General features: G+C 35.1%; 2 protein-coding genes across 3 annotated transcripts; one reads left to right on the top strand and one right to left on the bottom strand.

The window, feature by feature from the left end:
* The first annotated feature begins 1,587 nt into the window (after nt 1-1,587).
* On the top strand, nt 1,588-16,663 carry LOC114309650 (magnesium transporter, putative (DUF803)). The gene is made up of 9 exons (XM_082903798.1): nt 1,588-3,148; nt 5,360-5,458; nt 6,342-6,471; nt 7,490-7,578; nt 9,559-9,615; nt 9,716-9,774; nt 14,690-14,810; nt 15,067-15,215; nt 16,112-16,663. Exons 1-9 carry the CDS (start codon nt 3,038-3,040, stop codon nt 16,332-16,334), a joined length of 1,038 nt encoding a protein of 345 aa, XP_082759924.1. The 5' UTR covers nt 1,588-3,037; the 3' UTR covers nt 16,335-16,663.
* A 1,915-nt stretch (nt 16,664-18,578) lies between these two features.
* On the bottom strand, nt 18,579-24,577 carry LOC114309651 (cytokinin riboside 5'-monophosphate phosphoribohydrolase LOG8). 2 transcript variants are annotated; one of them, XM_028255442.2, is made up of 8 exons: nt 24,048-24,577; nt 23,376-23,473; nt 23,223-23,253; nt 22,814-22,913; nt 22,649-22,719; nt 22,423-22,566; nt 21,706-21,814; nt 18,579-18,961 (listed from the first exon to the last, which is right to left on the bottom strand). In XM_028255442.2, exons 1-7 carry the CDS (start codon nt 24,156-24,158, stop codon nt 21,722-21,724), a joined length of 648 nt encoding a protein of 215 aa, XP_028111243.2. In that variant the 5' UTR covers nt 24,159-24,577; the 3' UTR covers nt 18,579-18,961; nt 21,706-21,721. The 2 variants fall into 2 exon arrangements, with proteins under 2 accessions (XP_028111243.2, XP_082759925.1); XM_082903799.1 differs by lacking the exons at nt 23,223-23,253; nt 23,376-23,473 and having other exon boundaries at nt 24,048-24,313.
* Nucleotides 24,578-25,353: the final 776 nt, after the last annotated feature.

Below are 25,353 nucleotides of genomic sequence, written 5' to 3'. Positions count from 1 at the left end.
AGTAAAATTTTATATTATTAAGCAAATCAACATGTTTTTACCCAAAATAAAATTTCAGAGTAAAGTTTACTATAATTCAAAGTAAAATTTTATATTTTTAAGCAAATCAACATGTTTTTAACCAGAGTAAAATTTTACTCTGATTCAGAGTAAACTTTACTCTGGTTAGTAAAATTTCTGTGTGAAATTCTTATTAGACAGATTCTTATCAAAGAGAGAGAAAGAGAGAGAAATTGAATAGATCATCCATTTTAATAGATCGATCATCCATTGAACAGGTTGAGTATGAACAAATCAATTCAAAAACTAATAAAAACACAAATCTATATTACAAGGATATATAACCACAAAACACACAAATCAAAAACTAAACAAAAACATCCAAATCTCTCTTTATCTTTTGATTTCAAAGAATACATGTGTTCAACAACATTTATACACAAATATATATATATATATATATACAAATATATATTCAAAACTCAGATCTGTTTTAAAAAAAATATGTATAACAAAACAACTCCACCAAACATGCCTTTGTCGCCTCCTAGAGTGTCGCGACAGTGTTGATCTAGAACCCTAGATCGGTATTGAACCTCAAATCGGTGGAAATGGTAATCGTACATCAACATATCTGCCTCTCTCTCTATATATATAAATATGTGTATATCTATAGCTAGAGTCCGGCGACAATCGCCTTCATAGCCTTCGCATAATATACATACATACACTCACTTACGAATATATATGCATATACACATGTATGTATGAGTCATATATACATACATATATGCACACACATATATATAAATACATACATACATACACATATACATAGGAAGAGTAAATCAGCGGAGACGTAGCGGAGCTTGGCATGTTCGCCGGAGGGAGCGGCGGAAGAGGATTGGACGCCGGTGGCGTTGGCGAGGTTGACGCAGGAGTTCCAGAGGCGCTAGCTGAGCTTCCAGATCTGAAGCTTGAAGGAGTTAGAGAAGGGAGAGAGGGGAGGAGAGAGACAAAGAATGTGGGGAGAAAAGTGGATGGAGAAAGTAGGAAGATTTAGTTGAGGGTATAATAGTCTAATAAAATATTTAAATAATAAATTTTGTCCTTTATGCAAGACTTTATAATTATGAGGGAGTTTAGAAAGTATAATTTTTTTCTTAATCCTTTTAACAATGAAAGGAAGATAAAGGGGTTTATAGCCAAATTTCCCTTTAAAAAATAAAAGGGAAAAAGTGTGTGAAATTATGTCAAATATAAGTATATTTTATTCACATTTCACCTACGTTTCTCCTTTTACTTTCTAAATCTCTTCTCAAATTTCCTAACCAAACACAGCATTAATGCTTCCAAATTTGAGTCACGGTGAAATTATTTTAATTTTTTAATAATATATTAAGAAACTTTAGCAATGAAGTTAGGTTACACCTTCAAAGTTGAGTATTGTTCCATCTTGGTAATCACAACAATTGGATTGTAAAAAACAATTAAAAGCAAAGTGAAGAAGGAAAATGCTAGCAAAATTTGTTGTTAGTATTATGTGATATTTAGGTTCAGAAACTTCCGATGAGGCAAGACATTGGTGGTTTTTTTTTTTTTTTTTTCAATAGCATGAAAGTTAAAAACAAATAAACTAATAACAGGAAAAAAGAAGAGCAAATGGAACACGACTAGATTAATAGTGTTTTATCCCTATCCTTTTTGTTGATGGGATAAGAAAAATTAGAGAGATGTTGAGACAGTGAAATTAATACTTTTACAAAATATGGAATAAGAATTAAATTTAGACATAAAAAACAAATAAGGTATAAAATGAGAAATGCAAGATTACAATTTTTATGCTAAAGCAAATACGTATTGATCTTAAATATAGCAAAAAATGTACACTAAAATCAAATCAATAATGAGAACATCTCTATAGAAGGTTATAGATTCAACTCTATTTTTCTTCCAAGTTATTTATAAAAAAAGAAAAAAAGAAAAAAGAAAAAAAGACAAAAGAAAACTATAAACGAATTTGTTTTGCTTTTAATTATTTCATTTTATTTTTTTTAAACCTTTTTTGGTAAAGGAAAATGAGTGAGAGTACTAATTAGTGCTACCACTAATGATGTGACAGTGGATCCCACCATGAATGATTTGACGTTTTGGCCTTGGTGTTATATTTTTTTTCTTTTTTTATTGAGTGTCATGTCATTAGTGGTCTTTTTAGAGCTCCAAAATTAGTGGTCTCTATCATTGTTGTTTGGTAAAACGGTAGTAGTTTAATTATTTATCACTTATATGTCAATAAAAGTAGAGTAAGTGAGAAAGTAAAAAAAATCATATAAATGAAATATGGGGGCATAATTTTCATTTCCACCGGACACTAATTTATTGATTTGTAATTATTTTTTGATTTATCTGATTTTTTAACAGAAAAAAATATTTATTAAAAATTGGATCGGATTTGATTAGATTCATAATTCATAGAGCGTCTACATGAATTGTAAATAATTCACATAAGTTATAACATAAGATAATTAAAAAAATTATCTTAGGAAGGGTTTGAGTTGCATACATATTATTCTAAGTGCAATTTTACTTAAAAAAAAATCTTTGGTAGAAATTTTTTTTTATCTGTTGTTTAAATTTTGAGTGTGGATATAATATTAAATTTTTTTTGATAACATCTCAATTGAGGAAGGATTTTTTAGACGAGTCCGATACAAACAGTTTTCGCTTAATCTTTTTACTTCAGTATTGATTATATTATTTTAGAAAACAAATTAAATAAATTAATTAATTAGTCAAAATAACATTTTTATTTTTTTCTCAATTTCCTTCATTTATGAGAGAAATTATCTCGGCCTAGAAAACAAAAACGTAAATTCGGAGGGGAAGAGAGAGAGAGGCAAAACCAGAGCCAGGAGGAAGTAGTTGATCCTGCGGACAGAGACATACACAATTCATTGCTTGTATATACATACATACATACATACATACATACATATATGTTTGTATAGACAGAGAGAGAGAGAGAGAGAGAGAAGAGATGTGGGAATCGATCTGCCTAACGATTGCGGCCACCGCCGGCAACAACATCGGCAAAGTCCTCCAGAAAAAGGGCACCGTCATTCTACCCCCTCTCTCTTTCAAGCTCAAGGCACGTCTCTTCTCCTCTCTCTCTCTCTCTCCCTATCTATATCTCCATATCTACATCCTTATATACATTTACATACACTTCGGATTCATGCCTAAGCTCTCGATTTCAATTTTGTTTTTGGATTGTCTGTATTAATTCATTTCGAATTCTTTGTTAATCGGAATGTTTCTGCGAATTCAATCCAGCAAACAATTAGATTCATTGATTCAACAGCACTGTTCAATGGTTTGATGTGTTAAGACGTTGCATCATTGAATTAGTTTATGTAGGTGGCGTGAAACAGCTTTTTATTTTTATTTTTTTTGAAAAAAATTGGTTGATTTATTGAAATTGGAGGTTCATTGGTTGGGGATTGATGTTGTTGGATCTACATAAAAAAAAATTCAGTTGGAAAGACTTGTGGTTGCTTGGTTGTGCATGCAAGGAGTCCATTTCATATCATCTTCTAGATTACAATCTGTAGCCACATTGTTATATTGAATTACGATATGTTCAAATGAATACTTGATTTTTCTCAATAACCTTAGGCTTCTAAGAAGGGGTATACAGATATGACACAATACCCAACACACCGACATACTGATTTTCAAAAAATTCAAGACATGGCACTGCAAAGACATGACACCAAATAAATGTATCTTTTATATGTATACATGAAAATGATAACTATTTCTTGAGTTTTTACACTACAAATAAATTTATGAGTCTATTTTAGAAAGCTTTATTCATAAACAAATTGCGGAGCTTGGACTTTAGAATTCCTTCAATTAAAATTTAAAGGAGGGATTAATAGTTATAAATTCACATTATTTTTATTTTATTATTAAATCCTAAGTTATTTCTTCAAATTTGCAATGTGTTTCATGTGTGTCAGTGATGGAGGACACGGTGTGTTCCCCCTCAAGTGTTCAAAATGTGTCAGGTTCCAAAAAATAAAAATAAATAAATAAAACAATATACATTTTGACATATGTCGGTGTCCAACATGTGCTCGACACAGATATAGAACCTTTTTAGAAGTGTCCATACTTTTTAGCTTACCTTCAAGTATTTTGCGTGTGAGGGTAATCTTTTTTGAGGTTTTATATCCGTGGAGCAATTTTAACAAAAAATAATTGAAGATATAAATTTTAGAATTTTACAACACAACAATGATAAAAATGTTGCAAATAAATTGACATATTGTTTTTAAGGGATTAATTGGTGTTTTCTAACATGTGACAGATAGTGATAGCCTTAAGGTGTAGTATATGTTTTCCACCTACCAAGTTAGCAACTCATTCTCAAACAAACTGTACTTTTTGTATGACGGAATGAGCTGGAATGGAATGCCCATTTTAGCTATGTATTCCACATCTCCCTTGTTTGGTTATGTTTCATGTAAGTGGGAATACCTATTTCTTTTGCCAAGTTAAGGAATGTCCATTTCATTCCCTCATGGAATCACCTTTAAACTGTGTTTGTTGGTCATCCCTTACCACCATCCCCTTTTGCTACCACCACCCCCCTTCCACTGTAGCCGCCATGCCGCCACCTAGTACCACCACCAACACAGCTACCCCCATGACCACCATTGTTACCACCACGACAATTACCACTCTACCACCACCACCACCATCCTCCTAGGACCACCACTATCGCCACTACCACCATCGATGCTATAACTACCACTCTACCACCACCATCCTACTACCATTATCACCACAACCACCGCCATTGCTACCCCCCATCAGGCCATCATCAACACCGTCACAACCACCACCCTACCACTGCCACCACCACTACAACAACCACCCAATTACCACTATTGCCACCACTACCACCACTACCATTCTAGTATTGTTGACACATCGCCACCACAACCACCACCACTTCTACAACTATCTACACTATTATGATTGACAAATATTTAGATTGGTTGGTTTGATTTAAAAAAAAAGCATTCCATTTCACTAGTTTAATGGACATAATCAAACATGAGAGCGTGAATTGTCATTCCATGCCTACGTCATTCCACATTGGCAACCAAAACAATGGAATGAGAATGGACATTGCATTCCATTCAACTTTATATTTCAGCCTCACTCTCATTTCATTCCCACTTTATTCCATTCTTGGATACCAAACAGGCTCTTAATGTTTTGAATGACCAAAATTTTCTCTCTTGTGGAACCTAATTGAGCAAATGTTTTTATTGTTTTGTGTTTGTAGGTGATAAGAGCATATGCTTTCAATAAAGCATGGATCATAGGTTTTCTAATGGACATGTTTGGAGCCGCGTTGATGTTGCAAGCATTATCTCAAGCTCCCGTAAGTTCAGCATCAGCAAGCATTGCATACTTCAATTAATGTTCAAATGATCTCTTATATATTATGGCATACTTGTTTCTATTTTTAACTCTTATTTGTTGAAAAATACTTTCATTGGGGTTTGTACGGTATATTTGTATGACCAAGATTTTAAATTGTTTATTGAGAATGCTTTGAAAAGGATTTTTTAAGTTATTGTGTTACTGCAAGTTAAGGTTAATTCTTTTCTGTTACCTAGGCCTCGTTAGGTGCTTCATTAGGGGAACCATGGTTTTGAATTGGAAAAGGCACAAGGAGTTGACTATGTTTTGAATTTGAATTGTAGCCCTGTTAAATTCTTGAACTACAAATACAAAGTCATGCTGGAGGTTTCAAGCTTAAAGCTCCTCTTTCTTCTTTGCCTTCTTATGTTAAAAGTTTTTCTCATACAAATAAAATACAAAAAACATTGCAAGATTCTTGGGATCAAGGTTCTTATCTATTGATAAAAAGGTTCATTAAGCTCCCAAATGCATGGAGATTATATTGAGGATGTAACTACTGCTACTTTTTTTTTTTAAAATCTGTGGAAACTTGTAGTGGCAATGAAGTGGTGTATAAGATCTTGAGAAAATGCTATCAGTGTTCTAAAAATATGGAGACTTATATTGGCAATGTTATGAATATTTTGTTCTATGTCGGATCAAGTATCTGTAAATTTATGCATAATCAATTCTGTAGTAAACTACTTATTTAAATAATGCAGGCACGATAGATTTTGAAAAAAATAGATGCACAATTTACATTTCCTTGTGGATGAAATTGCTTTCCACATAGTGAGCAGTTGATGATGCTGTTGATTATGTACCTATATATTTCCTTGTTAATCTCCAGTGTACCACAGGTATCTGTCATCCAACCGGTTTCTGGCTGCGGACTTGCTATTCTTTCTGTCTTTTCGCATTTTTACCTGAAGGAAAGGATGAATATTATTGACTGGGTGGGGATAGCTTTGGCTGGAATTGGTACCATAGGTACCGGATCTTTACAATTATCTTCTGAAATTTTCATATTTTCTTGGTATTGATTATTTTAATTAGAAGAGCATGCTTGGACAAAATGGGAGCAACAGTGAAATTACATTTTAAGTAAAATAATCTCAGTTTAGCGTAATAAGGCTTGAACCAGAATGGTCTATGCTGGCATACATGTACTTGAATGATCAAAACTGTGTCATGAAAGCATTTGATTATCTTATGATTGATAATAGTTTCTTCCCTTAGTTTAAGCAGATTTTGATCACTTCGTATTAGTTAGACAATTTTTTGGCACTTTGGATGAGAATGCAGAAATGCATATGTGCCACTGTCTTCTATGCTTCTGATGTTATGGGTGTCACTACATTATAGCTCATAATAGCTTGTCCTTTTTTACTCCTTTTTTTTTTCCTCTCATGTTTAATTTCTTTGTGCAACCAAGTTTCTAAAACTACTCTATGGCGGGCTTTCCAATCGAGGCTGTTCTTCTCTTCTTCAATGCATGTATTCAGAATTTTTGAAAATTAAATCAAAGATATATAAAAATAAAAAATGACAGTTTTTCTCTAATGGTCCTCTTGGCTTGGTAAAGTGCCTTTTTTATGCCAGTGCTTTGAATTTTGGGACTATTGCCTCATAACTGTTTCCTCAAAAGAGCACATCGTATGTACAATTTCAGTTTACTATTTAGATTTTCCATCTATTTCTGATTACGTGTGATAGTTGAGATGGTTCAGAAATTTGGGAATTGGATACCACCTCTTAACTGAAATATGGCCTAACTACTGAGAATCTGAGATTGATAAGGTTGAATTGTGAAAACCATGTCTCCTGCAATTTCCCTATTTTCTTATACAGAAGGTTCTGGGTTTTGTTATACAATTGCCAAGTAATTGGTTGAAAGAATTTTTCAGCTGGTTTCTAAAACTTGACACTTTGAGGTGTCTCATAATTAGTTTTGATTTTCATTAGGCCAATTTTAAGGTACAATTAGTAATAATCTTTCTATGTGCAGGAGTTGGGGCTGGAGGGGAGGAACAACAGGCTTCTTCAATATCTATTGCCCATTTACCTTGGCTGGCGTTTGTTGTTGCATTCTTGTTTGTAGGTATTCTATTCTATGCACCATCTAATTTTAGTATAGGAAAATCCGTCCAAAATGATGTGGTTGAGGTATTTTTGAAATTATGATTCATGATTGTTAGTGTTCTGGTTTGAAATTAAAGGACCACAAACTGCCACATCATTTTGTATGGAAATTATGTGCAAGAATCTGTTTGTAAAGTATTACTGATTGGTATATGAGAACATGCTTTTGCTGTCTGAATTATACATAGGTGCATGTATCTATATATGAAATTCTATTGATGCCATTGCATTTATCCTTGCTGCATTGCATAGAATACTGCCTTACAGCTATGTGTGTAAAGCAGTGTTACCTTGGTATTAGGTTGGGTTGCAAAATGACTAATGTCTAGGTGTCAAGTAAGCCCAAGGTTCAGAAAAACGGTTGCGGTCGCCGTAACGGTGGTGGTGACGCGGTTGCGGTTGTGGTTGTGGGGTGTAAAGGCCGTAGTGTAACGGTTGCGGTAAGCGGAACTGTGAATTTTTTTATTTTTCGTACAATTTGAAAAAAACTTACCGATACGCATATTTTTTTTCCATGATCATATTTATTGGGTTAAAAATAAATATTGATCAATTTTTATAAATTTTTAAGTATGATCCAATATATTTCATATTTTTAAATCACTATAAACTGAGTTTTTTATATTTTATTTTAATAATTAATGACTTTATATTTTACAAAAAATTAATCACTAACTATTATATATAAGATAAATAATGATAAAAGTAAGAGAATAAATAAGAGCCTAAATATATATATATACATATACATATTTTAACCAAGCCAAATAGATAATGACCACACTTATTATTATTATTATTTTCAAACAATATATTGATAGACACACACAAACAAAATGGTTTAGTGGTAGCAGCTGAATAGAATAGTATAGGTCTTATAGTTTCAACAAATCAATAACATGTTCTTCATCTTCCCTCTTCTCTCTCTCTCTCTCTATCTCTTGCTCCTCTATTTTCTCTCTTTATCTTCCCTCTTCTCTCTATCCCTCTTCACCCATTTTTAGCTTTTTTTTGTGTGTTTTTTCGAAAGAAACAGTTTGGAACCGTTACGTAACGGTGCGTAACAGGTCGTTACGACCGCTATGGCAGCCGCTTCGGCCGACACACCTGTGAATCTCAATCACACTGCAAAAGCGGCCATAACGGGTGGTGGTAACCGCCAAAACTGTTACGTAATGGCATTACGTAACGGTTGCGGCTGCTTTATAAAACCTTGAGTAAGCCTCTGACATATGGATCTCATGGAATTGTGCTGCTGAGCAATACCAAATTAAATATTAATAATTGCTTTTCCGATTTAAGATTATAGTGAATTTTGAATGTGAGTGCTTAATTGTGTTTGTGAAACTAAAAATTAGTATTCATATTTAACTGCTTGCCCTTTACGATGACACTTATTTTAGATTTGCCTAACGGATACAAATTGTACTGCCTTCACTTACGGAACTATCACTTACGGAACTACCCAGGAAAGAAAGAACTGCTACAAAACATGGATGAAACTACAAATTTTGATCATTTGTTATGATGTAATGTGTATTATGGATGAGTAATTATACCTAGTTCATTTAAAAATCAAGTACAGTACTACATTGCTAGCATTAAAAAAAAATGCTGAGTTCTTATGAAGGGTTAGTTGTTGTCACTTACAAAATAGTAATCCCTTCTATTTTGAGCCTTATTTTTTTGGCTCTAAATGGGCTGATTTGCTGGAAGATGCAGTAGATTGTGAATTCCCTGTTTCTGTTACTGATTTAGTTTTCTAGATTGTTACTGCCCTTCTTTTCCTATTTGTGTGATATATTTATGCTGTATGGTTTTCCACCAGTGCTATATTTTGTTTGTCTTATCACTGCTATTAGGGTTTTGTTAAAGAAATTGTTTCTTAAATTTGTCGATATGATTCAGGCATTAACAGAAATCTCATGACTGTAGGTACTACTTAACGGATGGCTTCGCATCTACAGACGTCACCGAAGAGAACAAGAGATGGTATTTTTTTTCTTCCTAATATTATGTATTGTTTTATCAAACTACAAAGCGTCAGCTTGGGATTTCCCCTTCTATGTTGTGATGTGCATTTTCCTTGCAGATGCAATCTGAAGTTGTTGAGGAAATTATTTATGGCTTGGAATCAGGCATTTTGTTTGGGTACTGTCTCTCTATGTGGTTTTACTTGAAAATTTTTGAGCATGTTAATACTTTCTTCCATCTTTTGGGTTAATTGCACTAATAATACTGCTGTTGGCAAAACCTGACATGGATACAATCTTTTAAGAGACGAGGGAAAAAAAATAAAAAAAGAATTGGAAATTCTAGAAGGAATAATTTGATGATGCAAAATGCTACCACTACACAATACACGAGTAAAACACCCACTGTTATTTGGGAGACATGATGGTTGGACACCATGACAAGAGCCATGTTATAACTGCTTTCCTAGTAACTGGAAGAAGTCTGAAAGACTCAAAACAGGTCATTGTGGGAAAGTAGGATACTGTGTGGACCTTTTTGTTCAGAAGGAGATTTCACATGTATCATAAAAGGACTTAGTTTTTCAATTGGGCTTTTCAGTTGGGCTACCTAATTGTTTGGCGTATTACCAAAAGGAGTGCTAGTGTGAAGTCCTTGTGGAAAATTACTTGTGGACAGATGGCATGAAGGACTAGATATTGCTTCTATCAGTCTTCTTTACACTTTTTCCCCCTGATCTATCACTGAATATTACTTTACCCCCATAACTTTAAAACCACACATTTGGATCCCTCAACTATAAAAATTGCTTCACTTCCACCCTTCCAAAAGAAGGGTATTTGTACCATTTTTCATAGTTAATGGTTCTCAATGTACAGTATTGAAGTTGATGTGGTAAAGCAATATTCATTGATAGTTGAGGGGAGATAAAAGTGTAATTAACCCTTTGTCTGCAGGACTGGTGGCTTTCTCCTTCTAGACTTCTTATCCAATACCTCTTTTTTTTTCATTTTTTTTTTTTTGAAAAAAATTGTTTACTTAATCAAGAGTGAAGTTAGAAATTTAGTACACAATTGAATAACAATGAGGGAGACGCCAGGATCAGTTCCGGTTGGTGTTGGATATAACATTTCTCATATTTGGTAATACAACTGACTGGTAGCATTGCATCATTTGAAGTTAAAATGAGTTGCCAGATGCTGAAGTTTACATTTCTCATATTTAGCTATGTAAAACTTCAATTGACGGGGAACTTTTACATAGCTAAATAGCATAATTTGATTCGTGAATTGAAGTTAAAATGAGTTGCCAGATGCTGAAGTTTACTACGTCGGTTTACCAAGGTGAATTCCTGGGAGGCGTTAATGCCAGGTGATTTTTTGTGAAGCATCTTTTTGAGTGACTAAAATTGCTCTGAATGAAATTGCATCTGACACCCATAATCTAAATAAAATTGTCACACAAAAAAAAAACAAAAAGAAATTGCAGGGAAGCAGTGGTGTTTGGTCTTCCCTTTAGTTGGAATGCCTCTTCTTTTTAAGTAGATGTATAGATTCATCCAGTGAGATGGCAGGAAACACTTGATGAATAGGTTTCTTGTTGTAAAGCAAATACCTTTAATTTGTTTGTAACTGTTGGTACTTTATTCGGAATTGAACATGTACAGAAAATGGCTGTTGCTGGCTATTATTTGTACAAGCAGTTCTATTTGTTTGTGGTTTTGTCAGATTTGGTTTGCATTTTATTTTCTGTTAAAATCCACCTACTCTCCACATACTTCACCCACTTAAACCTACTCCACTAAACCTAACCCACTACACCACTACCACCTCACCTACTCCACTAAACCTAACCCACTACACCACTACCACCTCACCTACTCCACTAAACCTAACCCACTACACCACTACCACCTCCACTTCACCTACTCCTTACCTACTACACACTCACCCTCTTCTATATATAGGAATCATGAATCATTGTAATTGACATCAATATATCAATCAATAATAATACATACAATTTATTCTCTCTCTTTCTCTATACATTATTTCTTACATGGTATCAGAGCTGGTTTAAAACCTAGTATTTTCGCTTCCCCGGCGGGCGGCAACCTCACCTTAGCCGCCCGCCGGACCTCAACCTATTCCGCTGATAAAATCAACAAAGATTTGTGCAACTGTAGTCATGTGTGAGGCTGATGGAGAAGAATTCTTCACCTCATATGACGAGACAGTCTGGAACTGGAAACACTGCAACATTCTGCTCTGGAATTCTGCAGTAGCTAGATTATAGCTTGGTTGAGTGCCAAGCTTTGGTTCTTCCACCCACTCTTGAACTTGCCCAGCAAAGTGTGAAGGTTCATGCTTGTGTTGGAGGGACTAGTGTGCGCGAAGATCAGCGCATTCTCTCCAGTGGGGTTCATGTTGTTGTTGGTACTCCTGGTCGTGTGTTTGACATGTTGCGGAGACAATCACTTCGCCCTGTTTACATCAAAATGTTTGTCTTGGATGAAGCTGATGAAATGCTGTCACGAGGTTTTTAAAAATCAGATCTATGATATTTTCCAGTTGCTGCCACCCAAAATCCAGGTTGGGGTGTTCTCAGTTGCTGCCACCCAAAATCCAGGTTGGGGTGTTCTCTGCCACAATGCCACCAGAGGCTCTTGAAATCACCAGGAAATTCATGAATAAGCCTGGAAAGAGAAAAAGCTCATGCTAGGATTTGCGAAGTGATTCGCTGCAGGAATTTTGGCTTTGGATGAAACCCTTACCATACTCCACTCATTCTCTCCAACTGTTCTAACTTTTTATTTTTATTATTATTATTATTATTATATCAAATAATCAATGCACTCATATTCCCCACTAACAGTGTCCACTTTTGACCCAAACCATTTTCAATCCATCATTTCTCCTTCACCTTTTGCACCCCACTCACCGACTCTCTCTCCACTTTATCACATGGGTTTGTCCCTCTCTCTCCTCCATTTGATTTCAAAAATCACTTATTTTTATTTATTTTTTCCAAGTCACTTTTCCTCTTTTTTAAATACCCCACTTTATTTTGAAACAATCGCACTGATGTTTTTCATATAATCCATCTATAAATATTTTTTATCTATTTTCTTTCTCCCTTGTTTTCTTTCCTTTTATTTTTATTTTTTCAACAAAACACTCCCAAAAAAAAAAAAAAAAAAAAAAACAACATTTTACAAACTTGTCATTTCTTCATGCCGGGGATCAACCCCGATCAGCATTTTACACCATAAAAAATAAAAAAAATAAAAATAAAAAAACACAAAACAAAACAAAACACAACCAACACAAATCGAAACAGTGGGATTTTTCTTCTCGCCTATTCCGCCGGTCTTTTCTTCTTGCCACCGTCTTAGGCGGCCCTTGCCGGTGTTGCCTCCGTGTTTCCCACTCCACTGGGCATGATCACTACTCCCTGCTCCTCCACTGCAGCATATGGCGGCCCTCCAAATCGGAACATAAAACTGGCCTTCCGCTTCAGCTCCTTGTTTTCCGCCTTTAGCACACTTATCTCTGCTCGCGCATCCTTATACATGCGTTGGAGCAGAGCCAGTTGGGCGTTTAACTGCTGCACCTCATTTGTCCTACTCTGCAGCCGGTTCGACAAATTTGTAACCGCCGTCATGCTTTCCACACATGCCTTCAAAGTATACTGATTGGCCTCCACATCCGACTGCCCTGCCATTCTTTGCTCCACAGACCGCATCGGAAAGTTCAACGGAGCAAACTCCGGGGCGCTTGGTTGAGGTTCCAGTGCCACCGCACCCGTTTTCTCTCTTGTTGACTCATTGAGGTCGGGAAAGAGAGTGAGTAGACCTCGGGATGAGGATGCCGTATTCTGGGTAGCTGAACGGGAAGAAGAGGCCATTGTTCGGATGTTTCAGAGAAGGGTTGGATACAAAGTCTTTACCGAGTGTTTCAGAATGACAATGTTCAGAGGTTTCTCTCAGTTTTTCTGTCTCAGCTTCAGCCTCAGCCTCAGCCTCAGCCTCCGTCTTATAGCCGAGGCAGCCACGCGCATCGCGCGCCTCTTACCACCAGCCGACAAACGGGCACGCCAACCAAGGCACACACGTGCCTCGCCATCATGTCCGGCACATCTTTTTATGACTTGGGCTCGCCTTTTGATGGCACGCCTTTTGAAAAAATTGGGCACACCTTTTGAGGGTGCGACTTTTTAAGGGTCCGACAAGACTCTGTAAACTGTCCCCACATTGATTCCGGTTAGCTCCTTTATGGGTCCGACAAGACTCTGTAAACTGTCCCGACATTGATTCCGGTTAGCTCCTTTATGGGTCCGACAAGACTCTGTAAACTGTCCCGACATAGATTCCGGTTAGTTTCTACAATGGTCCGACGAGACTCCGTAAACTGTCTTCTACAACGGTCCGACATGACCCCATAAACTGTCTTCTACAACGGTCCGACATGACCCCATAAACTGTCTTCTACAACGGTCCGACATGACCCCATAAACTGTCTTCTACATCGATCTGACACCGCCATCCAGTGTCCTCTACACCGTTATGACACCCCATACAGTGTCCTCTACAACGTTATGACACCACCATCCAGTGTCTTCACCAATGGTCTGACACGACCATACAGTGTCTCCTATCCTTTTTTATTTTTATGTATTTTCTTGTTTTGTTACTCTCTCCAAACTCAAGTTGGTTAGTTCCTATCCCCCTTGAGTTTGCGGGGGGCTGTTAAAATCCACCTACTCTCCACATACTTTACCCACTTAAACCTACTCCACTAAACCTAACCCACTACACCACTACCACCTCACCTACTCCACTAAACCTAACCCACTACACCACTACCACCTCACCTACTCCACTAAACCTAACCCACTACACCACTACCACCTCCACTTCACCTACTCCTTACCTACTACACACTCACCCTCTTCTATATATAGGAATCATGAATCATTGTAATTGACATCAATATATCAATCAATAATAATACATACAATTTATTCTCTCTCTTTCTCTATACATTATTTCTTACATTTTCCTAGTGAGATTTCTGATGAAATCTGATTGCAGGGTTGCATCTGTCATATCAAAGATGGGGTTTGTATTCTTGGAGCAGGGCTTCTCCAAGTTGCTGGTTCCTGCATGCATCTCAATCAGTGTTTGTTGTAGTGGTACTGGATTTTTTTACCAGGTATCATGCTTGTTTTACAAGCATCTCACGATGACCATCATCTAATGTAAATACCACTCATATTTTTTGTTTGTTTACTATTTCACTTGGCATCAATTCCTGTTCGGCATGTACCAACCGTGACTCATATTTGTCATGGAGTTACCAGCATTGTCTGTTTCGAGTTTCATATAACTAGACCACACCACATAGCGTTTTTATTCCAATTACTTGGGGAACCATGGTGATAATTCTGGTGTTATTCCTTTCAAAACAGACACGGGGCTTGAAACATGGGAGAGCAATTGTAGTGTCCACATGCGCTGCTGTAGCATCAATTGTGACTGGTGTACTTGCTGGTATGCTTGCTTTGGGTGAACGATTGCCTTCAGCACCAATGGCTCGCCTTTCAGTTTTGTTGGGATGGTAATTTTAAATTTACTCCTAGTTTCCACTAGTAGCTTTCTCAGGAGGAATCTAAATCCAATTTTTATTCATGGATTCTTTATGGGTAAAATAACGTATAATGGGGTATTTACAAATCAGTGGGAATTTTTTTGAAATTACAATTCAAAATGAGAAGAACAAAACTAATTACAAAGAGGAGGGAATCACCCATTTAATTTATCATAATGCCCTCATCTTCTTCTTCTTCTTCTTCTTCTTCTTCCCCCTTATTTTCTTGTATATATATATAAATTTTTATCTTTGTAACTCAGGCCACCACCCCTACTCCGGGAGTGGGTGGGGGCTGGGGGCAGCCGGGGCTACTAGCCAGATTTACAGGGAAAGAACATTGAAGAAAGGAGAAGAGAAAAGATGAGGGTATTGGTAAATTGATGGGGGGCGATTTCCCGGTCTTTGTGATTAGTATTCTAACACCCATTTCAGCTGCAATTTCAAAATGTTTCAACGGATTTGTAATTTTGCGCCCCATTGACCTCTGATACATTATTTTCACTTCTTTATGTTTGTAATTTGACATTGGAGACTGTAGGTGCTAGTTGATCTGATGTTGAGAATTTTATCTGGCATATTTTCAAATAACTTTTGTCTTGAAGTTTAAATTAGTAAAGGTCTATGGTCTAAATAATCTAATGCTAGTATTAAGACTTTCATTAAACTACGAACGCAAAAATCATGCATCAAGAAATGGTCGGCCTACCTCTTCTTTGCTGATTTAATAAAAGTCTAAATTCAAAAAAATAATAGTAAAATTAATTAAATTCCTGCCCACCGGAGTTATTACTGCTTTGGACTGCAGTCAATTAAGATTTTTGCTATAAATAAAATTTTGTTCAATTGCCCATCTGTTATTGCAGGTTTTTCATAATTCTGGGTGTGGTTCTGCTGGTAACCTCGACACGGCTAGTGCGATACCTTCCGAGGCCATTGCGGCGTATTGTGCAAAACAGTGTTGATAGGAATCTTGGCCTCAGACGACACGGGTCGCTCCATGCCAGGGACCCAACGAGTCCTAGTGCCATCATCCAGGCAACCACATTGCATCATTTGATGTCATCTCCTTCTAAAGAGAAGGCTTGAATCGAAAATAGCAATGAAATTGACGTATATGATTGAATCTTGAATGAAGCAGCTATACTGGAAGGCATGAAGGTTTTAATATCATACCCTTGATAGAACAATCTCTCTTGCAGTACTTGTTAATTTGTTTCTCTTCAGTCTTCCCCATACACATACAGGTTATAGAATCCTTTGGAATGTGCCAGTAAAAATTTATATTTCTAATGGATTTTAGTTGTGATTTGGAAGCTGTTCTCTTCATATAAGTTATTTTATTTTATGATGTATTTCTTGTACTACTACTACCTATCCCCACTGTTAAATGCTCATCTAACTAGTTCTTTGACCGATTTTTTCTGAGTCTCTAGCATTACCGAAAAGTGGTATATGGTTTAGATTCAATTATTGTACAATAACCTACACTTGAAGTGAATTTCTACTGTAGAAAGTTTTTTGTGGGTAAATTTTTTGAGTTCCTATCATTGTTGTTGACAAAATTGTATACTTGAATTAGCAAATGAGAAAACAAACTCTACCAAGAATACCAATCTACAATTACTTAGCAGAGTAGGTATTTTGATGAAGGAAAATAAATAAATAAATAATCTGTTTTGGCACCACATTTTTTGGGGGGGAATTAGCAATCAGTGGAAATATAAATAAAAACATTACAAATACATGGAAAAGTTTAAAATTTTTATTATTAATGTTGATAAAATTATTCATTATTCATTAATTTCTAATTTATTTTTAAAACATGTACTGATATGTTATTTCTTCATTTTTATTTTCCCTTCAATAATGTGGCATTTTGAGTTCTTAGATGTTATAAGGAGATGGGGAAAGTTGTTGAATAGGCCATTAGGAAATAATGATGATCCCATATTTTGGAATAGTACTGTTTGCTATCATTTTTAACTTTTAGTGTTTTGGAAATAAAATCAGCAAAATGTTCAAAAAGCACTAGTCATTTTCATACCGTTTCATTTTTTGTGAAAATAGTTTAGATGTGTTTCCTGAAGGGTGTGTTTTTATTAAAAAAAAATTCAAAAAGCAATTCTCGAAAACAAATTTTTAGTATCAGATTTCATGTTTCTGTTTTCAGAACAAAAAAATAGAAAACAATGTTAAACACAGTATTAGGATTCTTGAATCTCTTTTTTTTTTCTTCTTCTTAAATTCATTCTTCTTTTGATTACAGAAAATTTCATTGTTGTACCGTGATGAGGGAGTATGGTAACTTCAAAAAGTATAACAAGGAAAATTTCATTAGTAACACTGTGTGCTTATAAATTTCTATAAAACCCTACCAAACCGGTTTGCACAATTGGGCTGGACGCGTCCCTGGTTTAGAAAAATGCCCCACCTCACCTCCTCATTATGTGCCTGTCTTTTTCATATATTATTTATTTATTTAAGGTTTTTCTAGACCTATCGGTCGAGTCTACCGGGGAGAAATTTTTTATTACTTCAACAATCAAGGAAGATGGCTTTTAAGAATAGATTAGCTCGCAAGACTATTTTTAACCCTGACTTAAATCTTTTATCAAATTTAAATTTGATAAAAATTTAGTAAAAACGGTATTCTAACCGTTTCACCAAAGTAGGGGCCTTACTTTTTTATCAAATTAAAAGAACGTTTAACCATTCATCAAATCTCGCAGGTAACTGTTGATGGATGATCAGATTGAAAAAAATTTAAAGAAAATTTACACTAGGCCGGATGGCCACCTGGACATCCTCCCAGTTGTCCTCTCGGTCGACCGATTGTTTGATAAAAATTAAAAATTTAGCGTTGAAACACTGGGTATCAGATGAAACTTTTAACCCAAATCTTTACTCACATTTAATGAAAAAAAGAGTAAGCATTAAAGATGCTCTGAGGAGGAATATAAAGCTTAGCCAAGCATTTGGTACTGAATTTCCTCCACTTTTTTTTAGTAACAATCGAACCAGAAGTAGGACCAAACTGAAAATAGCAGCATAACCTCTTAAGGGCATATGAGGGAGACAACAAAAATGTAGGGACCAGCATCACATATCTGTGATTAACCCATATATGAATCTAGTAAACAGTGGGTGGATTTTTGAGTGTTTTGAGAAAATGAACCCCCGTGAAAGGGTCAACAACAGCCATCTCCTCCACCTGTACTCAATTTGTTCATGAAACTACTAGACCCTTAAGGTCCACCACAATTCACATCACATCAATCTTGCACTTAAAAACTCCCCTAAAACAATCCCCAACATACCATCCTGGCAATCTCAGTGGAATCATCACAAAAATTTCATATAGCCAATCAAGACAGCCCATGTCAAGGTACAAAGAGGTGTTGCATACTTAACTTAGATCAATAATTCTATAACATAGAACCAATCACATAAAACAATTTTAGTTGTGCACATCAGATACTAAAGCACATAATTCTAGTAATACATATCATACAGTAGAGCCCAATGCTAAAGAGACCGAAACAGTTCCACTCACATTACTCCAGTTATATTTTTTGTGGTTGATTCTGTGATTGATTTTGTGTACATAGAATTATTGAACTTAGACCAGGCAGGTGGGAGAAGCTGGCCTAGGAACTTTGGTCCCTCCAGGTAGGGTGATCCTCAGAGAATCCCATGTGAGTTGCAGTTGGCACCTACAAATAAGGTCAAGTACATCTAGGATAGCTAGATCAAGTAAATAATGCAAAAGTGACATGAGTTGGGCTTCCCATGATTTGAGACAGTGTTGGGACAAATGAGTTTCCAGTGATATTATATTGCTATTTGTGCCTGCAAGATGGATTTAGATTCTCTACAATAATTTGTAATGTTTTTTTTGTGATAATTCAATGACATATATTTAAAGTAAAATTATGTTGTTTTAAGGTAATACGGTTTTAATGTCATTTCACTTTAGTTTTAACTCAAAACCGTTGGATTATGTAATTTTCTTATGTGTCTTGCGGTGATAAAAACCACAACAAGATCATTGCTGAAAAACCATGACGGAGAAACCGGACTCCCACAGGATCTAATTAACCAAGCAACATTGTGAGGAACTACCAAGTATAAATGAACTACATAGACAGAGAAAGACTGAGTTAGGATCTTTCATAACTTTTCCCAAAAGCAAGTGAAATGATGTTAGGGGGAAAAAATGGTATAAATGTTCATGCTAGAAGTTCTACAAAAGAACAGATCAACTGTGGGACATTCAACACAATGGTACGTTGCAAAATATACAAATTGCACAACAACATCAATTGTTCTTAATTCTCCAAGAAATTTGGATCTTTTTTCATGAATTGCACGCAAAATTATATTAAACTTAAAAGAAAAGACTAATTTGGGGAATTGATTGAAGTTGATAAGGACATGATAGGCTGCTCTTGCCCTTATCTAAGAATGAGACTAAGCTATTCACTAATTTGTAAGCCTCTCTCACTCCGAGTACTTTTGTCTCTGGTGGGAGCGCTAACAGGACAATGACATGATTTTCAAGGAGCTGCATTGCATAACGCCCGCTTAAGCTACATCAACTAGATGCCAAGGATGATAACTAAGTATGACCTACATATGATTGAATTTGAAAATAGGGCTAGCTGCATTATTGTACCCCCAAGTTGCTGGGAATGGTAGAACAACTCGACATTTCAATTCACCCAACTAATAATGAATCATAAATCATTACCTACTCTTTTAACCTTCAGGAGACATGTTAATTTTCTGAACAAGGAACATTTACAAATTTCCTAGACTGATCCAACAGTGAATGAGTTAAAAAGTTAAAACCTATCAAACCAAACCATATTAGCAGGATTATATTGAATACAAGTGTTCAAACTCCAATTCCATAGTAAAAGATGTTCTTTCTTGAGTTGGACCCTGAAAGTACAGAAGAAAAAATAGAGTGATAGTTGAAATCTAGTAGCTGAAACTGCATACAGTTGAATCAAAGTTTTAAAAGGCTTTATTGAGGTTCGCCTTGAGGCAAGGCCAATGAAAAACGCATCAAGGCTTTGATTTTTTAGACGATACTCTTGAAATGCTTGCACATCACAGTCTGAGGCGAGCATTTTTGGTGTGCCTTGTACATCTTTTGTGCATAAACATACGGGTATGCATATAGAAAGCTTGTTTTGGGTTAATGTTAAACTTAGTCTTAGACGCTCTTTCATAACTATTTTCCATGGGGTAAAATCAAGTAAGATCAACTGAGAAAAAATACAACACCAAGACTCAACTGGGAAGCTCGATAATTGAAACTAAGAATGACGTTTTCACCTTTGATAAGGGCACGTTTTCAACTCTGCAATGAAATGTTTGATGCCTTGAGGAGAAACATGTTTACACCTATATATTTAATTTTTAATATGTTTTTACTATGTTAAAATATTTTATTTATTCACTAAATATGAGAATTCATAATTCAAGAAGTTTATGCCTCACCACCTTGACGCTTTTGCATACACTATTATGAAGGGAGGAAAAGTGGGGATGCAATATTCAAGAACCAAGGATGTAGGTTCTATGTATAATCTCTCATCAAAGTTCAACCTCCAAATTGGCCAAGTTGCCTTGACGTCCAATCATGTCTTTGAACCACTTCATTGTTGGCAATGAGGTCCGAATTTCATTAAATTACCTTCGCTTGTGACACTGACCCCATCCTTCCAATCACGGACGGAAAAGATGCAGGGAAATTACACCAGAGTTTTGGTAAAAGAGACAAAACAAGGAGAGATCGGCAAGATGATCCATGTTCAATTCTCCCGAGATGCAGCTAAATCTCTAGAAGTTCAGGAATTGGAAAATAATTTAAACCCTGTTGGTAACATTAATTGTAACAATGTGCAATGGGCCTAAGAAGAAAAATTAATTAGGCTTGCATGTGACCTTGCACAGGTTCTCCCAATGAAGTCACTTGAGTTGTTTGTGATCCTTTGAACCCAGAAGAAAAAAGAGTTATGTAAGTGTGATCCAATAATTTCACAGCAACACGCTTAATTTATCCTAGATTCAACCTTTCTCACTTCCAATAGTCACATCAACTAAAAGTAGTAATTAAGATACTCCACTGTGTGGTCCTAAATCGAAGAATATTCAATCCTCAAAACTATCAGCTATCTATTTCCATTTCAATTCAACTTTGTGCTTTTGCAAGTGGTAACAGCAAGACATGACCAGGGAATAGTATGTTGATTGACCATTTCCACCATAATCCAATGTTTTGTTGTAAAACAGCAAGGCAGATTCTATTTTAGAATTCAAATCACAAAGAATGACAAGAGTACATTGTAACTCACAATATGTGGCCGGCCCCACTCGAACAAAATTCTCAGAAACAACTCAAAACTATCATTAATCAAACCAGGAATCCATTGAGAGATAGACCTACCACCAAACAATATTATTCATTTCGGATTCTGTTCATTTGGGTAATTACCCAGTTGCTCCATCTGCCAGCTTTCGTGAGGGGCAACATGGTCATGGGAAGGAGTGTATTGCTGCAAAGTCAAATGACAGATTTAGAGCCTAGTTTTATAAATGGATTGACTTTGTTTTGCAAAGTCAATTTTCCAGCAGTTAAAAAAAAAAAACACTTTATGACCTGGCAAATGGGAATTTACCCATGCCAGATATCAAACAGTGTCAGCCAATATATTAGTGAATATTGGTATCAAGTCCAAAATTCCAATACCTATGTATTGGCTGATATTTAAAACTCCGGAAAGAATGCACCAATAAAAAGAAAGAGATATGAAGAAAAGGAGCATAGAATAAGGCAGCCACATAATGGTCATAGAAGTTTCCAATATCCCAACCCGTGAGCTTTTTGATAATAACGCTTTTTAACTCAACAATGTTATTGAATAACCTAGCCTAGCCTAATTCACGGGACAGAACAAACAGACATTTTTCTTTGAAATTCTTGCTAGAAAAAGCAGGTGAAGTTGCATCCTTTGTATAATCCATAGGAGAGAAAGGCCCATGCACTAGAGTAGCTAATGGTATTTACAGCCAAACATGATTGAAAACTTCTCTAAACAACCAAAGCCAAAAAGGGAAAAATTATAAATACAAAAAAATTAATATAATTAAGTTGGGTCAATACCTCCATCTTTACTAAAAGATCTTTGGCAGTTGGAGCGGAGAGGACGATGTGGCGAGCACTTGGCTTGATGAAACCTTCTTCAACACCATTATCAAATAATGCAAGCAAGGAGTTATAGTACCCATCAACATTTAGCAGACCAACCTGTATAGGGAATTACACAGTTACAATTTTAACTAAAAATTCATCAATCAGATATCTTCCAGAATGTAAATTGATAAGTCACCGGTTTTTTATGAATTCCGAGTTGTGACCATGTTATCATCTCCAACAGCTCCTCCATGGTTCCATATCCACCTAAGACAATTCAAAATTCACGAATACCACTGCACAAAATGAATGCAACTATACTTCCTCCTTTAAAGAACATAATTGTTTTGTGGATAATTACCGGGAAGAGCTATAAAAGCATCGGACTCTCTAGCCATTTCAGCTTTACGCTCATGCATGTCTGAAACAATTCTAACTTCTCCAACAGTTTCACCTGATATCTGTCAATTTACCAGTGTCAATGAATTCAAATTTTCCAACGACATAGACAATTTAGGTGCTTCCATCATATAGATATATCATGATTCACTGTTGTTCAACCCAAGATAACTTTCATATACACAAATGGGAAAATAACAAAACCAAAGCCAGTTAAGAGTGACACCAAGAATCAAATTAAATTCAAATGAGAGTGGCCTATGTAAAGATATTGTGATTGTAAGAACACCTAATTTATGAGGAAATTGCATTGTAACTTTAGACATAATTGGCATTGTGATGATAGTTACACAGATTAAAATCATGGATACCTCAAGAGGCATAAGAGCTTTCGGAATGACCCTGCACACGGTGAGCATTCAAGAATTGAGTAAAATGCTACATCATGACCAAGGAAACCTAGTTTAAATCGATGAACGGGTTTGTCAATGAAATATACTAAATTTAAATTGTCTCTAAGTTACCCAAGAACATGGCAACCTCCAGCAAGCACTCTCTGGGAAATCAAACCCATCAACCCGACACTTCCTCCACCATATACCAAATCCATCTTCCGCTTGACCTTAAATCACAAGTCATAAAATGAAATTAACAAAAACCCACAAATTGACTGAAATAAGCATAGCCAAAAATGGTTTCACAATATTAAACACCCAATTCACAACCCCTCAAGATAATGCAGAATCCTCATAATGTTCATGTTTTGATACCAAATTTGGAAGAAGGAAAAAAAAAGTCGAATGTTTATGAACTCGGAAATGAATCACCGAACCGGACACATAATGTATACGGACGAATAAGATTTTTCAAAAGTAGACCTCAATAACAAACTCTGTCAAATCTTATCCATTCTTTCATGTATTCTGTGTCGATCCTGTGACCCGTTTCTATATACCTACCAACAGGAAACCAGTTCAATACAATAAACATCTACTTCATAACTCCACAAAGTAAACATAGAAGCATAGAAATGAGTATATCCCAGTCCAATATATCACACACCCATTTCACAAATTCAACAAACTTTCATGTTTTGAGAACCAAAAACCAAAACAGGAAAAGCAAGAAAAGCAATATTGTGAATCAACAAAAAAAGATTCAATCAGAGAGAATGTGAGCAGCAAATCAAAACCAACCAGTTCATTCCCCAATTCAGAAGCAGCATCACTGAAGACTTGTCTATTGCCAGAGTTGCTTCCACAGAAGACACAGACTCTCTTGAATTTCCTTAGTGAATTGCCTTCCATTTCAAAAGATTTCTTGTTGCTTTCAATTCAATCTCAAACCATTGAAGACAATCAAGAGTTACACATTATCACACTTGTTAATACATCTGGGTATCTCTTGAATTGATGAATAAAGCCATTGAAATCAAGAGTGTCCTTGGTATATATATAGATACAGGGAAACACTATGCTATCCACCTTATAACTTTAAAAAATTAAAAAATTAAAAAAATGGCATAATTTTAATTTTTTGAATGATAATTAAAAAAAAGTAAAACGTATCATAATTAAACAGAATATGAAATATAATTAAAGAATTTATAAATTATAATTAAAATAATATTTTAATTAGTGTAGTAACTAGTGTATCAATACTAGTTATGACATTATTATTGATCTCACTTATTATACAAATTACGAATATGAAAAATATCTTAAGTTATATTATATTATCAATTAATATACTAATTAATGTACTAATTCAAACGTATAACATTAATCAATTAAAAATATGTATGATACACGTGTTTTTTTTAAGGAGTGTATATTACCTATGGATAGATTGATATACATACATTCATGTGTTTGCGTGCATTTTATGAATAAAAAAACACAAGCCCACATGTTTTCTTTCTTTTCTTTCTAATCCAACGTCGGTGAATTTTAAGATTTTTTTGAATCATATAAAATTATAAATGCTTAAATTATTTGTCTTTCTTTAACAAAATGTCCAATGCAAACCTTTTAAGTTTTTATTATACACGAATAGACACTTGGATTTGATTTTTAGGTTTTAACATACTTTTGCATCTTAAAAAAATTTTAAATTTTTATGGACTTCTAGGCTGGATTTTGACATAGTTAAAAGTCAAAACCAATAAAAAAGAGAAAAATTAAATAAAATACTAGTAAAAAAAATTCAAACAGTGCTCTTTCTAAATTGGTCAAAATCTATACTATATATCAAGAAAAAATTATAATGAGAAGAGTATTGCGAAATTCAAAATTCTCATACTATTTTTCTAGAATTCTTATTTTTTAAATAATCAAAAAATCTTTTATTGGCTAATTTTATTTGAATGATTAATTTTTTTTATTGTGTCTTAATTTACACATTTTAAAAGAAAATTAATTAATCCAGCTATAAATTTAAACTTAAAAATTTTGAAAATGAAAGTTAACTAATCAGTTTTAAAATTTTTAAAAAAATCTTCTA

This window comes from Camellia sinensis, chromosome 13, assembly GCF_055761805.1.
Source record: "Camellia sinensis isolate YWXY chromosome 13, ASM5576180v1, whole genome shotgun sequence".
Taxonomy (NCBI): Eukaryota; Viridiplantae; Streptophyta; class Magnoliopsida; order Ericales; family Theaceae; genus Camellia; species Camellia sinensis.
Note: the sequence above shows the minus strand (reverse complement) of the source record. Positions and strands in the feature narration are given on the sequence as shown.